We start from the raw sequence: 16,190 nt of genomic DNA, 5'->3' as shown, positions 1-16,190 counted from the left end.
GAGCTACAAAACAGCTAGAGTCGTATAATACACACATTTCTTAAAAACAGATGCAGCAGTGTATGTGAGGGTATTCATGGGAATAAGGGATGACATAAGAGAAAAAGGCACCCTTGTGTCATTGGGTATGGAAGCTTGAAGAGGGGGGAAGCAGGGATAAATAACATTATGGAAATTTGAAAATACTAAAGGAAACCATATTATTTTATGGTTACATAAAATTATATGAGGTTATATAGCCAGTACTGAAATGCCATACAGAACTAGTGGCAGGCAGCAAAAACACAAGTTTGAAACCTAGTGGGTAAAAGCCAGCACCAAACGTGATCATCTGAGTATGATCCCTGGGATGGTGGAAAGACAGAACCAATTTCAAGTTTCCCTCTGACCCTCATCTCTACTCTCCTCAGAAACACAAACTAATAATTTTAAAAATGTGATTAAAAACAACAAGCATTTTAAATAAGCCGTTAGAGAAATTATGCAGGACTTCAAAAGGACAAAGACAAAGCACAGAACACCTCTGAAGCCTAAAAAATGCATGCACACATATAGATCCAGCACTGCTCAGAACCAAGACATCCAAAGCCAAGCCTTTCACATTTCACATGTGTCAAGAACTAAGAATAGCCCCCTGGGTAAAAATGTAAGGGAGCACTACATACCCCATCACTCAGGATGCACAATATAGTAAAGGGCCAGAAAAATAGTCATCAAGAGACTGAAAGTAATGTTTTTATCCTTCCCAGAGATATTCAGCATTTGTCCAATACTTACTAATAAAAATCTTACTCATGCCCTCAAGGCGGCTACTGAGTTTGGCAGACATGTGGGGACCTTGTTCCTATAAAACTACAGTAATCTCAGCAATATTTAACAGTAAGACAGCCGACTTGGGTCCTGACAAGCCCTGTAAGCCATTCAGATGGACACAATAAAGAAAAAGCAGTGCGAATATGCAACAAAGATGAGCTCAAGTTGGGACCAGGGTATCCTTAAACTTTCCATACCAAGTTTCATCATTGGAGCAAATTCAATTTACAAGAAGAAGTATATGAGAAGAAATGACTCTGGGAAACATGTTAACAAGGTTCTTACTCTAAAAGACACGAATTTGAGAAATGTTCACTTTTTAAAAAATCAGCTTCAGGGCTGGATAGATGGCTCAGAGATTAAGAACACTGTATACATAATAAATATTAAAAAAAAATCAGCTAGACGTGGGAACCTTGTTTTAATTTCTAATTTTTTTTTCCTAGAGTGAAAATTTAAAAAACTGACTACCTAATATTTCCCTCTCTCCTCTGGATAAACCAATATGCTCTGCTGAGATGATCACATTGTATTTTAAGTGGAGGCTGTAGTTTCTAGCTGTATTTATATGCATGCAGTGGAGAAAGTGATCTTGGGCAAAAGTGATTTTTAGGTTGTCATCTGGAACATACTTAAATAAAGTTGAGCGACCTTAATCTTTTGGGTTACTTTTAGCCCCTAACATCCTCAATCAAATTAGTTATCTCAAAAACAAATATTGGAAAGTTATCCTTGTACAAACTAAAATACAAGCCTTTTTCTTTAGTGGAGGATCAGCATTCAATACCTTATGCCTTAAAACTGATTGAGAGAGACAGAGAGAAGAAAGAGAAATATTGGACACTTAAATGAAACTGTTAGGATTTTTATTGACCATTACTGTGTATTTCCCAAATTACGTTCTCTGACAGAAAAAACAAAAACAAAAACCCAAAAACTCAATTCACACCACCAAAGCTCATAGTGTTACTAGATAACTAAAGGAACACTTAACTATAAATAAAGGATGCATCTCCCTTGACATTTTCACATAGATTACTTTTATTATATTCCCTTATGAATGTGTTATGGGGAAAAAAAAACAAAGATGGTAAAGAAAAGCAAAATATACCCTTGCATTAATAATGGCATTACAAATGTAATTTAAGAACCTGGAGGAAGAAGTAGAGAGTAGCATAGTAAGGAATGCTTTAATGTACAAAAACATGTGTGTACCCATTATCTTGTAAGGATAAATGAAAAACAAGCTGGGTTTTTTTCCCTGTTGCTTTCTCAAAACAGGTGTGCACATAAGACGAGTGCAGGATGGATTGTGTTATCCCTGCACAATGGGAATAAGAGGTAAGGAGTGTCTGAATGCTAGTAAAGCTGTGTCCAGGATGAGTCTTCATATATAGGAACAATCTGTGTCATGATTTTTTTTCCACTGGTAGTTTTGTAGAAACTTGCAAATATGCTCTGTTTGGCAAAAGTCTTTGCAATCATTTCATTCATACATTAATTCAACAGATATGTATTACAACCTGAGCAGAGGGTAAAAAAAAAAAAGAAAGAAAAAGAAAAAAAAAGAAAAAAAGGAAAAATTGAAGCCATTCCTACTCTAGTACAGATCAACTGAAAACAAAGGCAATAATTCAAGCAAATACACAAATATACACAAATACAGATGTCCTGTAACAACTATGATATAAATACTGAGAAACACAGTATAAAACTCTATTGGTCCTAAATGATTATATTTGGTGCTCAGTGAAAGTATGCAAAAAATCCAAGCACAAGGGCAATAACTTCTGAAAGTTATGTAATAGTCTAACTTCCATTACCCACATGTACATCAGATACTTACAAACTAGAATCCATCTGCCCAGTCTTAGCTTGAAAACAGTTCCTGACAAATCCTTCACTTGAATCTAGAAATTAATTGGAGGGGATGGGGATATAGCTCAGAAAAGTGCCTGTCTAGCTTATATGATGATCTGTGCTCCATCACCCAATTATCCAAGCACCATGCCACTCCCTAAAAAAGGAAAACCTCACTACTGTGCTCTTTGGGATACCTTGAAAATGGTCAAACAGTACTATGAGGTACAATAATGTGACCCAAGATAATAACTAATAACAATTATTTGAGAGAGAATAATTCAACTATTTGAAATACTTTCACTTGGCTAACTGGATTTCATACCGATTTCTATGTAGATTCCTAAGGCATAGTTACAAACAAAACACCGTTCCTAACCTTCAGAAACTTGGTCTACTGAGTAGAACACAGATAAAGTCAAGCAAACCAATGAAGTATTTACTTTGTTTCATTTTCCTTTACTGTAGGTTCCTGTGTAACTCTCAAATGTGCTTTGTGCCTTGTCTTCTCTCCTTGCTTCATTATTGTTCCCTGGTGATAATACTGTAGGGGAAATAGTAAGGTTGATTGCCATGCTGGAGCCACACATTTTCACCTTCTGCAAAGATTTCTCTCTAGACTCAGCTCTTTGATTTGGGACAGGTCCCCTTAAATAGTATCAGACACTTCACAAAGAATGTAGTGTAGTATATTATGAACCCCACCCACTCCAATCTATCCCAGTGAAAACACAACAGCACCATTATTGATCCATCCCCCAAATCAAACACATGGGACCTGTCCATTGAGTCTTCTCTACCCCATCCATTATCCCTTCTCTTTCATCATAGCATGTCTTTCTGGAGTTATACCAACAGTCTCATAAGTGTAAAGAATATATAGACACTTAGGTAACTATGAATTTTGTCTTTGCCTCTTATGGCCAGCCAAATAAATACAGCCCACAAGGACCTGCATGATCTGGTTAGCTGTCCAATCCCATGCTGCTATCAAGACCCCATGTTCCAGCTGTTAAAATGCTCATCTTGTCTGCCTAGTACACATCTAATCCTTATCACACATCAGTTTTTGGACCTGAATTCTCAGTCCAAACCCTGCATTTATACATTCCTATTATAACCCCTTTGTGCTTTGCATATATATCTAGCCCACTTAGATACTCTCTGTGCAGGACACCATAATTGAGCAAAGTAGCTCTGAATCAATCTGAAGTATCCTGCGATTTGCAAAATAGTTTAACACCCAATAAATCCTGAAAAAATGTTAAATGAAAATTCAAACTTCTGTTACAGATTAAGATAAAGGAAGTCTTAAAACTTTACCATAGAGATCTTTCTTTGTCAAAGAGAATATTCCACATTTCTCAAATCCTTTACTTAGCTCTGATTTGTTGAACGATGCAGATTTTATGTAGTGTTGGTGGAAAGCAGAACAAGTCTTTTATTTTAAAACCTGGTCTCTGGATTTTTCTGGTGATAACACTTAAGCTTTGAGATTTCCCTGGTCATATTCCAAAAAATGAATTTTTCATTTTGGAAGCACCAAACAGTCCATAGCAGTGAAATATTAAAAGGAACAATTCCTAATTGAAGACTTAATTCTTCTTCCTCTCAGACACTCTTGTGGATGTAAAGCCTGAATGTAGGACCTATAGTAACTTGAACCCCCAATCGCCCTCCCAGTGCCCTGCCCCAGCTGCTGCTGCCTTTCTAAAGTTCTTCAGACTTAAGAGCTGCTTAGGGCACCTGTGTACTAGAGAAAGAATATTGTCTCGCTTATCAAGCTGTTAGGATTATGACAAGTGGCGGTAGGGAGTGATGTCTTAGTAACTTTCTTTCAGGAATTTACCATTTTAGCAATCCCCACCGGCTTGGCTTTCAATGTTTCCTACCCTGAAAGCTTCTTTACTGGATGACTCTCAGCTTCTAAGTGTGTGGAGCTTAATATCTTACCTAGGAATCCAGGCAAGAGTCAATTATCACTTCTGAGTCCTCCAGAATCTAAAGACCACAGAGCAAGTCTCAAAATATATCATTTTATACACACCTCATTGGGATTAAAAACAGTTGGAAAGTTCCTGGAATACTTTGAGACCAGTATCAGTATTATCCTGATAGCAAAACCAGACAAATATAACAAGAGAACTACAGACCAGTATCTTTTATGAATATAGATGCAAATATGTTAAACAAAATACTAGCAAACCAAATCCAGCAGCATAGAAAATGGTTTATGTAGCATAGACAAGTGGAGTTATTCCAGGAATGCAAGGTTCGTTTGATATACAAAATTCCATCAATGGAATACAACATATCAATAAAATTAAGGACAGAAACTACATGACAACCTTAACAGATACAGAAGAAGCATTTGACAAAATTCAATACCCATTTTTTTATTTAAAAAAAAAAACTCAGTAAAGTAGGAATAGATGAAATTTCCACTACTTGAAGCATCTATGAAAAACCTACAGTTAACATCATATTTAATGGTGAAAAGACTTAATGCTTTCCCCCTAAAATCAAGAACAGGAAAAAGATGTCCATTTTTACCACTTCTATTTAATATTATATTGGACATGCTAGCCAGGGCACTTAGGCAGAAAAACGAAATAAAGAGAATCCAGATTGGAAAGAAACAAAAGTATTTATATTCACAGATGCACAATCTTGTATACAAATAATGATAATATAATAAAAACAGAATCAGCTCAGAATAGCTACAGTATACAAGGTCAATACACAAAAATCAGTTCTTTCTAGATGCTAGCAGTGAATAATCCAAAAAGAAAACAAATGTTTGTAAAAGCATCAACAAGAACACCACTGAAAAATATTTAACCCAAAAAATCAAGATGTATCCACTGAAGTCTATAAAAAAAAAAAAAAAGCATTGAAAGAAATTACAGAGCTAAATAAATGGAAAGACACTCCATGTTTATGGATTAGAAAATTTAATACTGTTAAAAGTATCAATATACTCCAATCAGATATACCAACTCAACACACACACACACACACACACACACACACAGTTACACACACACGTGCTTGTTACACAGAATTTAACAGATCCTAAATATCCACGTGGAATGCAAGGAACCGGAATAGGTAAAATGATCTTGATGTAAAAGGACTTACACACCATAAATTCCAAACTTATTATGGACTTACAGTAATTAAAACAGCATGGTGCTGGCATAAGGACACACGTAAGACAATGGAGTAAAGTTGAAGGGTCCAAAATTAGCCAATTTTACGGTCATGTGTGTGTGTGTTTCTTTTTGTTTGTTTTTGACAAGGATGCCAGGCCATAAAGAAACTAATGTAAGTCTTTGTAACAATTACTATTTGTTCTACTAGATATCCACATATTAAAGAATGAAACTGGATCCCTACAATGACCACATGCAAAAATGAATCAAAGACCTAAATTTAAGAATTAAAACCATAAGCTGCTTACAAGACATAAGAGAAATGAAAACACGTACATAAACCACACATAGGTACAATAATCATAATAATGCAAAAAGAAGCACAATGGAAAAGCAAAAAACAAAAAGCAAAAGAACCAACGAACCAAAATCCCATTATATCAATGAAATGACAATATTCAACCACAAAACAGTAACAGTACATTCTATAACATAAATGCACTTTGAACTCATTACTCTGGGGACGGTGTGGACACAGACAAAAAAAGGCCACATATTTTGAGTCTGTTAACATAAATTGTCCAAAATAGGCAAATTCATAGGCATAAGTAGATGAATAGTTGTCAGGGGCTAGGGAGCAGAACAGTTAGTCACTCTTAATAGATACAGAAAACTTTTTACAGTGATGAAAATGCTCTGGAATTTATATGAAGGCGATTTCACAACTCTGTGAATATACTATAACCACAAATTTTACACTTTTTAAAATGGGGAATTTTATACTATGTGATTTGTATCTCAAAGATGAGGGAAAGCCTATCTCTTCCATTTAAAGGTGGATGACATAATGTCAACTTGTCTAAAATATATCTTCATTACAGATGTTTCCAATCTCCTGGTATTTTTCTTTTAGTTAACAAGTAAATGTTGGGAGAACTGCTCTCAGGATGTCTTCCGAGATGTTTTCTACATCTGCTTGGTGATTTCATTGAAACCACACAACAGAGATAAGGTAGGAGTGCACATAATGCAAGTGAAGGGATTTGCAGGAATAAAACTAAAATCCAGAGTCATCTGACTGACGGCTTTAACCTCAACCAATGTGTACTATTTTCCAGATACATTCCACATTATTTTCTATGGATTTCTGGGGAATGGAAAATAATCAGGATAATAATCCCAGGGCTCAAGCCTGTCAGCCAAAGAATCTTAATTTGATGTTTGATTTCCTCCCTCCCTGCCCCACCCCTCAGGTCATGTGGGCCTACTCATACCACTAGTTATCCGTTTTCCTGGCTGCATTACTTTTGGTAAGGTGTATATATAACCTCATGTTACTGGATTGACCTATATGGACCATGTGCACAGGTACTTGGTAACCACTGGAACTTCTTGTCAGAATTTATAGGATTCTGACTTGCAAAGTATTAAGAAAATGTTAAATTTGACTCACATACATTTACAGAGAACAGCATCTGGAGGACTCTTCCATGAAAGTCTGGGGAACTTGTAATAGCAGAAAGATTTAAGGTAAGAGCTGCCATTTTTGCTGGGATAAGGGGAAGAGTGTGAATGGCATAAAGGAGGTTCCTGATTGCTAGTATATACCAGAAGGCAGAATGTACAGTTACAAAAACATCTTGCTTCCAATGATCTAGTCTTTTCCAGTTCTCTGACTTCCTTTTCAATGGGCCGATATGATTCAGTGATTCCAGAAAATATTTCTTGATTAATGATTACGTGCCTATTGCCTGAGAGACAGAAAGATCATTACAAGGTAATTTCCACTATGAATTTACTTAGATTCAAATGTGATCCATCAGGCTGTGTCCCACAGGCTGTTACAGTATGGAGACATAGTGTGCCTAACAGAAGTCTTTATGTGCATGACATTTTCAAATTTCCAATTTGAAGAATATATGAGTTTGACAAAGCAAGCCTAAATAAAGGGATGCTGAGTAGGGATGCAGAGGGATTCTGGTGAACAGGAGACACTAGGAAATTATGCATAAATCCATCTGTACAGGGCAGTACACTGATTCAAAGGGGAAGTAATTATATTTAGCAAGAAAAAAAAAAACCTGTGCCTTAGGAGAATGGAAATAATTAGAAATAGTTAAGAGGCAGGTAATAACCTGGGTAAATCAAAGGATTGGGACCTGAAGTAAAGTATAATAGAAATATGTTTGAGAGAAAATAATTGAAACCTGGAACATAAGGGATGGGAGACTTCATTAACTGTGGTAAAGGTAAGACCATATATATATATGCATAAACTGTGCAAGAGTGGGAGACAGTAAAGGCCATGGCACATGTGGTAAGATCAGGAGACAACTTTGTGGAGATAATACCTTCCTTCCACGTTTATGTGAGGTCTGGGGAGAGAATTCAGGTCATCAAGTTTTTAGTGAGCACCTTTGCCCAATAAGGCACCTCACAAGTCTCCCAAATTGAGTTTTAAAGGAAGCAACAAGAAAGGGCTAGGAGATACAAGATCAATAATTTTGTTTTGACAGGAACTGTTCTGTACTGTACTGGCTTTCAGGTACCAGAAAGACATCCTGGAAACATGGGTCTGATAAGTGTGTAACTAGAGAAAAATCTTTGGAAAGTCCTGCGGTTGACCCGACCTTGCAGACAAGTACTTGTAAGTACAATCAGAAGACTACCCAGGCAATGCGTAGATGAGTGGGGAGGAATAGTACGCAGCTCAGGAAGCAGCAGCCCAGCTGTGCAAGGCTACCAAGGTCTCACAACAAGAGCTTTTTATTCTGGAAAATAGGAGACTAGTAGTATGGCTGCAAAGTACATTTTTCAGTGACATATTACTGGATTAGCCACTTTTTCAAAGTGAAATGCAGTACACACATGTACCTAAAGTTTCTTTTAACTTACCAAAGTCAACTTACTAATTTAAAGTAGAAAAGGAAAAAAGGCCTCGGACTCTATTGTGTAAACATCTTCCCCACCAACCACCAGGGATTGTTTTAGACTCTTGACATTGAATAAGAAGATAAAAGTTAAGAGAAGCAACAAGTGAAAGTTACTATCATCATCATCATCATCATACTCTTACTTTGGTAGTCCTGGGAAGGTAGAAAAGATAAAGATGGTCTTTAGGCTAAACAAAGGTATGAAAATCACAAAGAGTAGCCTCAGTAAAACACTTCTTTTGCCAGGCTATGTAGATTCAAAAAAAAAAAAAATCTTTAAAAGACGTTGAAGTTTCAGCATAGCCACTGTATAGTAATAGGGAGTGATGCTGCCCAGTGATACATGTGCCACACGGTAACATGAACAAGTTCTCATTTATATATTTCTTTGAATATATACCTTCCTACCCAGGGATGTACTTCCAAATAAAACAAAGATTATTGTAACTGGACTTGGTCACACAATTAACTATAGACTACTATACATACAATCAGACACTCAATTCATTTGCTGCAGCTGCCAAGTCTCCAGAAAAATTTTGGTGCCGGCTATGCTTTTATGCTGTAAGTTTGAAATGGTCTATAACTCATAAGATATTGTTCCGTAACAATCTAATAAAACAATAATGAAAAGGCAGCCATAATAATGTGGTTACATGTGGCGAAAAACTGATTAAGAAGGACGTGAGAGTATATTTTATCTCTTAAAACGTTTTAAGTTTTTTTTTCACACTTTCTAGTCAATAGATCGATGTTAGTTCTGATCATCTATATTATCACTTAAAACTTTCACACAGATGTAGTATCACAACTAGTTCAATACTGTAGTAATAAACTTGAGAACTGAAGAACACAAATCTCTTCATGAATTTATTTTATAAAATATGCCCACTTAATTTGTCTTCTTATCACTTTCATAATACATAAGAAGCACAGTGGATGACAGGCCCTTAAAGATGACATTTAGGAGTCCTATAATGAAGGTAGCATACATACCACAACAGTGTTCTAAAGGCTAGCCCAGAAAACCCCACAATACCTTATCACAATATGGAACGCACTGTGTTCTTTTTTCTCATTAAAGTATAGTTTGTTTTTTAAGCCACTGTTTTATTTAGCATTACAGTAAATAGTTGTCTCAACTACTACAAGAATGAAAATAATCTTGAAAGACATCCTTTTCCCCCTTCCAATGATTTGAATGCTACATTTCCCCCTGCCAATTTAAAACATCAGATTGATTTGCACTAGTTTTTAAAAACAATCAAGGAACAAGCTCAACAAGTTAGCTGTACCTTGTAGTAAAATGATATACCAGTATGTCTCTCCTTAGTTAAAAATACATAATTCTTTTATTATGCAACAAAAGAAATTAACATCACAGACATAGAAGACTAGGGATGGGGAACTACATGAAATATCCAGTAATTTAAGCCTATTTATACTTCTCTATAGGACATGTAATCTTTAACACTTTTGACGTAAAATTTAATTGGGGCATATACAATGTAATTCTTAGGAGTTCCATTCATTTCCAGGCCTGCTTACTGTGTAACTACGTAACACAAGGCACAGTAGCCGTCCTTTCTGTTATGCTGCAACACTGATCAAGTGCCTTGAAAAACAGTTGATTAAACAAGATGATGGCAACAGAAGGGGAGACTTTGGATTGTCTATTTAAAATCTAGGTATTAATAAAGATTCATTTTAAGTGCACTTTTACATGCTTATTTATACAACAAACTTTCTAATTCTGTTGCAATAGGCTTGACTATGCTATCATTTGGCCAGATGCACTTTCCCCAGTAAACTTAAAACAATAAAAACAAAAACAACAACAACAACAAAAAATAAAAAAACAATCCCTGTCCTTTCATATACTAAGAGGATTGGCTACTGAAAAAGTTCATTGCAAGACACATGAAGACAACATACTGTGGCATGGGTTGTTTTAATTTGTTGTGCTGTTGTTCAAACATTCCAAGTTCTCCCTTCCATCTTTATGGATTCTCAAAATTTTGTACAGAAAAATTCTTTAGGGGCTAGAACAGCAGTACTTGTACCACACTGTTTCCAAGACTTCAAGTTTCAAAAAGAAATTGTTAGGGAAAAAAAAAAAAGTTCCTGATTTGAGTTAGATACAGGGACAAAAAAAAAAAAAAAAAAAAAAAGCACATACTTGAAGATTACATGGTCTACAAATGGTGGCAATGTTTTCCTTACGAGAGTAGTTTTGTTGGTATATATATATTTTAAATACTCAAAAAGGCTCAACCTTAAGCAGTAATAAACACAAGCAAAAGTGATTTAACCCTTAAAATAAATATTCAGAAAAACCTCTCTGTACATACAAGTGAAAGAATATGTAACACTTTCACGCAAAAAAATAATTATAATAAACGATTTGTTCATATATGTAGCTGAAATCTGCTGTTCCAGCCCACAATGTCCCCAAGGAAGAAGGGAGGCACAGACATACATGACTACTGTGGTTCACTATCTTACAGCCATTTTGTACTGGGACACTATCACCACCAAATTATCCCTCCTATTATATTTATTACGTTTTTAAATCTTTTTCTTTTTTTCTTTCTTTCCTTTGTCTTTCTTTCTTTCTTTTCTTATTTGTTTACAGCATGCCAAATCCTTTGGCATATGTGATGGCCTTCAACAATCTCTCTCTAAGTTTTTCTTTGTTTGAATATTCCGGAAGTAAAAGGACATTAAAGCAAGTATGAGATGTAGGTAACCTAAATAGAGAGAAAGAGAAAAATAGGAAAATTGTAAGTTATAGGAAATATGCTCAGTGTTTAATGCTATTAGATATACATCTAGTTAGGATAGTTTGTAATAAACTATAGATTAAATCATAAACACTATGTTTTTCATCTACAAAGATCAGTTTATCCCATGAAATAATGAAATATGATGACGGTGATGGTGATGATAGTAACATATTGTGCTGAGCTTCCTCTCTGTAAGCTACTTACTGCATTAGATACTTAACCCTTTAAGTTCATTTAAATTTTCTTACAGCAAACATACCAAGATATTACTAAACCTACTTAATAGCTGAAGTCACTAACAACCTACTCTAAAGTTGAAAAAATATTCATACCTAGTTTTAAAGATTTCAGAATCTGTTCTCTTTAATATAGATTAGAAATACTGCTGGCAAAATAACAATGAAAATGATTGGAAGGCAAATGTCAATTTTTTTAAAATTAGAGCAATAATGTGGAATTAACAGTAATGGAAATATACCAAAGTCAAAAATTACTGAAGATATAGTGTCCAGGCCCACTATAAAATAGACACTATATAATGGGGAAATGATAACAATCAAATGTCAAAATTTTGAAACACATTCCACACAATCCTCTAAATTTCAGTGTAGCCACTCTAAATAAATTGTTATATAAGAAGGCTTTCTTAAACTGTGAAACAAAGGGATAAATCATACCAACTTGACAAACTCAGAACTCATGTAAGCTCCATAATTATTGCTTAGATATGCCCAATTTTAAAAACATATTCAAATAATAAAGGCAAAATATACTCTCTACTAATGTTTTATTGACTTGGATATTTCTATATAATATTAGGAAAGTACATACAGGCTTAATGATGGCTGTGCTTGTGTGTGTTGCACGAGGTGACAAGGTTTACAATAGGTACAGAGTTGCACTTCAATAACTACCTTTCTGTGTCCGGGCCATTTTTGGCTATAATCATCTTCAATTTACCCAGTCCTCCAACAGGTGCTCTGTCTGTGCCTGTGGTAAACTGCAAGAAGAGTCTTTTCTGTTCATTTGTAAATGAATGAACAACTTCCCAGAACTCCCTAATGAGAAAAGATGCAATACTGGTTTTAATTTGACATTCATTACAAACCAAAGTTCATGGTATCAACATCATTAAGGACAATGTTACAGTGAATATTAAGGATGCGAATCTCATCCGGAATATATTTTATTTGCCAATCTTCCATAACGCTCTTGTTTATTCATTCCTTACTCAACTTAATGAAAACAAGTTGGTAATGGATTTAAATTATTAAAAAAATAAATAAACTTAAAAAAAATCACACTTAATATTAGGAATACAAATGTACTTTATATGCAGTGTTCCTGAGCAAGAAAGCTATATTAATATTTATCCCACACATAGTTTCTACAAGATAGAATATCTGGTCAACTAAAACCTATGTATTAAATGTGATAATCTTTATGTTACTCAAAGTTCAAAAAAACCAACACTCAAGCTCATAAAGAACAATGTTGGTTTGCTTGAATTAGCTACCTATAAAATGAATACAGCACTAATACACAGCTGAGAAAATGGAGAGTTTTTTAAAACTTCAAAAGTATTTTTAATTGGCAACAGAATTCATTTTATGTTTTATTTTAATGTTCTTTTCACAATAATTAGATTATTCAGGGGGTAAAGGCACTTGCCATAAAATCTGCTAACTTCTTCACATCTACACTAGCTCCATGACATGTAGACTTGTGCAGGAGCCACCTGTACACACATAAACACAAATACATATGTGCAAAATATATAAGTACAATAAAAAATTTAATCACAAGAGAGACATCACACTTTCCAAATTTGTAGTTGGGATTCTATTTTTGATATCTTGGTATACTTTTCCCCCCAAGACAGGGTTTTCCTGTATAGATAGCCCTGGCTCTCCTTTGCAGACCAGGCAAGCCTGGAACTCACAGAGGTCCACCTGACTCTACCTCCACCACACCCAGTCTCTGGTATACTGTTACTATTACCCAAATGTTGGTATTTTTATTGCTGCAAAACATTATTTTGACATTAATCACCTATTTCCAAAAGCTTTGTAAGATTTCCAGGCTTTTTCAAAACTCTTGTCATTGTAATGGCGTAACTTTTGGCTCCACAAAAATAACACCCACACACAGGAAATAATAATGGTACACACAGCCAATAGGAAACTGAACAAGGAATTTGTGCAAGAATCCCCCAGTAAGACCGAAAAGAACAGACATCCATTTGTAGAGTTCCTCTTTGGGGGTTGGCAGGATAAAAGCAGTCTACTGAAGCCACAAGACCTCTACCAGGACACAAAAACCTATGCTCATCTGAGGAGCTATTAGCAACTAATGGCTGTTGGAAAAGGGAAAATCAGGTTTTCTTTCAGGGTGTCCCTGGACAGGTTGAAACTATTCCAGTTGATGGGTTCACAAACATGCATATTTAGGTAGTGCCAATTCTGGACTCAGGGGATTGCTTTTTAAAAGAGGGCCCAAGCCAGCTGCATGCCTGATCCCAGGATTCAGGGAGGCAAAGGCAGGCAGATCTCTATGAGAATGAGGCCAGTCTGGTCTACAAAAGCGATTCCAGGACTGCCAAGGATACACAGAGAAACCCTGTCTCAAAAAAATAAATAAATCAATGAAGGCCTAAAGTTGGGAGGGTGTTGGGGGGGGGGGGAGTGCAACAAATCTAACAGGAATTGGAAGAGAGTTTGAGAGGTATACATTATTAGAATACACAGTATACATGTATGAATTATTTTTACATTTTAAAGCTATATTGCAAGATGGGTAGTTTAAAAAAAAAAAGGGCCTACGAACACTATAGGAAGGCTCTGACTTGGCCTAATCAGTCCTCTAAGGAGGCAAAACTACAGGCATCACTGTGGATCACGGTCACAGTGTCCAGGTCTGGTTATGTTATTTAAGAGCCATTTTTCTTTTTTTTTTTTTAATATAAGAAAAAAAAAACATGAGAGGACCACAAATTCTACTTAAAATAATTGCTGGGCAAATTCTCCTCTTCCTGTTACATCCTACATTAAAATCTTTAATTAAAACTTCTATGTAGTTAGATAGCTCAGAAGAAAGCATCAAACACACAACATCCTATTCACATCTCTAAAATCAATCAAGAGATTTTGCAAAACCAAGAAAAGTGTAATAGAAAGATCTGTAATCTATGTCAAGAATAAAACTTGGAAATCAAATAATAAACTCCAAAAGATTAAGTGGAGAAAACAATATACATAATGACCAGAATAGGACAAAAACTTGGCAGGTAGCAGAAGTTCTGAATAAAAAAGTGGTAAGGTTTTATTTAAAAAAGATACATATGCCTGGTGAAGGGGCTCTAAACAAAAGAAGATGAAACTGAAAAACTAGAAGGCACCGAGTCACATAAAGCAGAACCAAATCTTAAAGTAACATTGTATTGCAGTAAAAGGGACCACTTCAACAGAAAAAATCACTTAAAGTGACTGTACTATACTTGGTTCTCACATGACATTTACTAACTGCAAGTCCAGGGAGAAAATATATAAAAAACTAAATGATTTGAAAAATGTAATTTTAAGTCCAAAAAGAAATACTATACAGAGTCCTGAAAATGAGAAAAGAGCTTTCTGGCATGCAAAGGGACATAAGCCTGAGTCATGAATAATATAAACTCTAACATGAAAAGTCTAATCACAAAGACTGCCATGGATCAGAAATAAAGAGATGAATAAATTCAAGGAGAAATGATAATACTTTAAAATTCTGAAGTAGCATATGCACAGGACCTCTAGAAATAAAAAGTGAATTATGAATGAAGTGAGCAAAGGATGAAAGTCATTTCTATCTGACAGCTAGCTGGCATTTCTACTTGACAGGAGTCTAGAAACAAAAAGCCAAGAGCAAAGAAGAGAGAGAGAGAATGAGAGAGAAAAGGGAGAGAGAGGGAGGGAGGAGCTAAAACAAAATATCTAAAACTAAAGAAATTCATACCAAACTAGAATATTTGTAACAAATTGTTAAGTACATTAATAAAAAACTCTCACTTGGTAAAACAAACAAAACCAAGAAAACGAAAAACCCTAATAAATAAAGATAAATAACAATGTAGAGAAAATACTGTTAATTTACTATAAGGACCAATGTCTCTACCATATAATAAAAGGCAAAAAGAAAGGAAGTATTTTTTTAAATTCCTATAATCCAGCTATCTTTTCTGTGAGGGGGCCAAAAAATGGGGTGTGGGGGGGGGGGAACCACAATGTTGACTTAATTCCCTTTTATAAGTTTTTAAAACTAGACATTCACCTAAAGCATAGACATCCTTTTACATTTGGACTTATCACAATGTTGTACAGAAGTCATATTTGACAAGGGTGAAAAATTTATAGAACATAGGCTGTGGATTTCAATATTTATAACAATTGAAGTATTTATTACTTTGAAGGAAAGAATTTATGACCTTTTACATCAAAAATTAATCTAAACTAACATACAATGAAATTGGAACCTATCAATTTGACTGGCCCCTTTTTCCACAGTAGTATGTAATTTTGATTCTTAAAGTTTCAAAGTCTTCCTGAAGAAGATAGACTGATGAAGTGGTGAACCATTTTTTCCCCATTGGGGGGGAAAAAACGGAA

General features: G+C 35.1%; 1 protein-coding gene and 1 long non-coding RNA gene across 28 annotated transcripts in view; one reads left to right on the top strand and one right to left on the bottom strand.

The window, feature by feature from the left end:
• Window positions 1-16,190, top strand: part of LOC311588006 — a 119,995-nt gene that overhangs the window by 28,855 nt on the left and 74,950 nt on the right. For 14 of the 22 annotated variants that reach the window (XR_014776034.1, XR_014776036.1, XR_014776038.1 and 11 more), the window contains 2 exons: window positions 2,095-7,605; window positions 8,345-8,475. This is a non-coding gene — a long non-coding RNA (uncharacterized lncRNA). The remainder of the gene's footprint in view (window positions 1-2,094; window positions 7,606-8,344; window positions 8,476-16,190) is intronic. The other 8 variants (XR_014776035.1, XR_014776037.1, XR_014776039.1 and 5 more) reach the window with 5 other exon arrangements.
• UBE3A (ubiquitin protein ligase E3A) overlaps window positions 9,619-16,190 on the bottom strand; it is a 72,650-nt gene continuing 66,078 nt past the window's right edge. For all 6 annotated transcript variants that reach the window (XM_084765316.1, XM_084765315.1, XM_084765314.1 and 3 more), the window contains 2 exons: window positions 12,462-12,605; window positions 9,619-11,511 (listed from right to left, as the gene is read on the bottom strand). In XM_084765316.1, coding sequence (XP_084621442.1) covers window positions 11,391-11,511; window positions 12,462-12,605 — 265 coding nt within the window. In that variant the 3' untranslated portion in view covers window positions 9,619-11,390. The remainder of the gene's footprint in view (window positions 11,512-12,461; window positions 12,606-16,190) is intronic.

The sequence above is a fragment of the Acomys minous genome, assembly GCF_964271855.1.
Source record: "Acomys minous genome assembly, chromosome: 2".
NCBI classification, from domain to species: Eukaryota; Metazoa; Chordata; class Mammalia; order Rodentia; family Muridae; genus Acomys; species Acomys minous.
The sequence above is the reverse complement of the archived record's forward strand: the minus strand, read 5'-3'. Positions and strand labels throughout refer to the sequence as shown.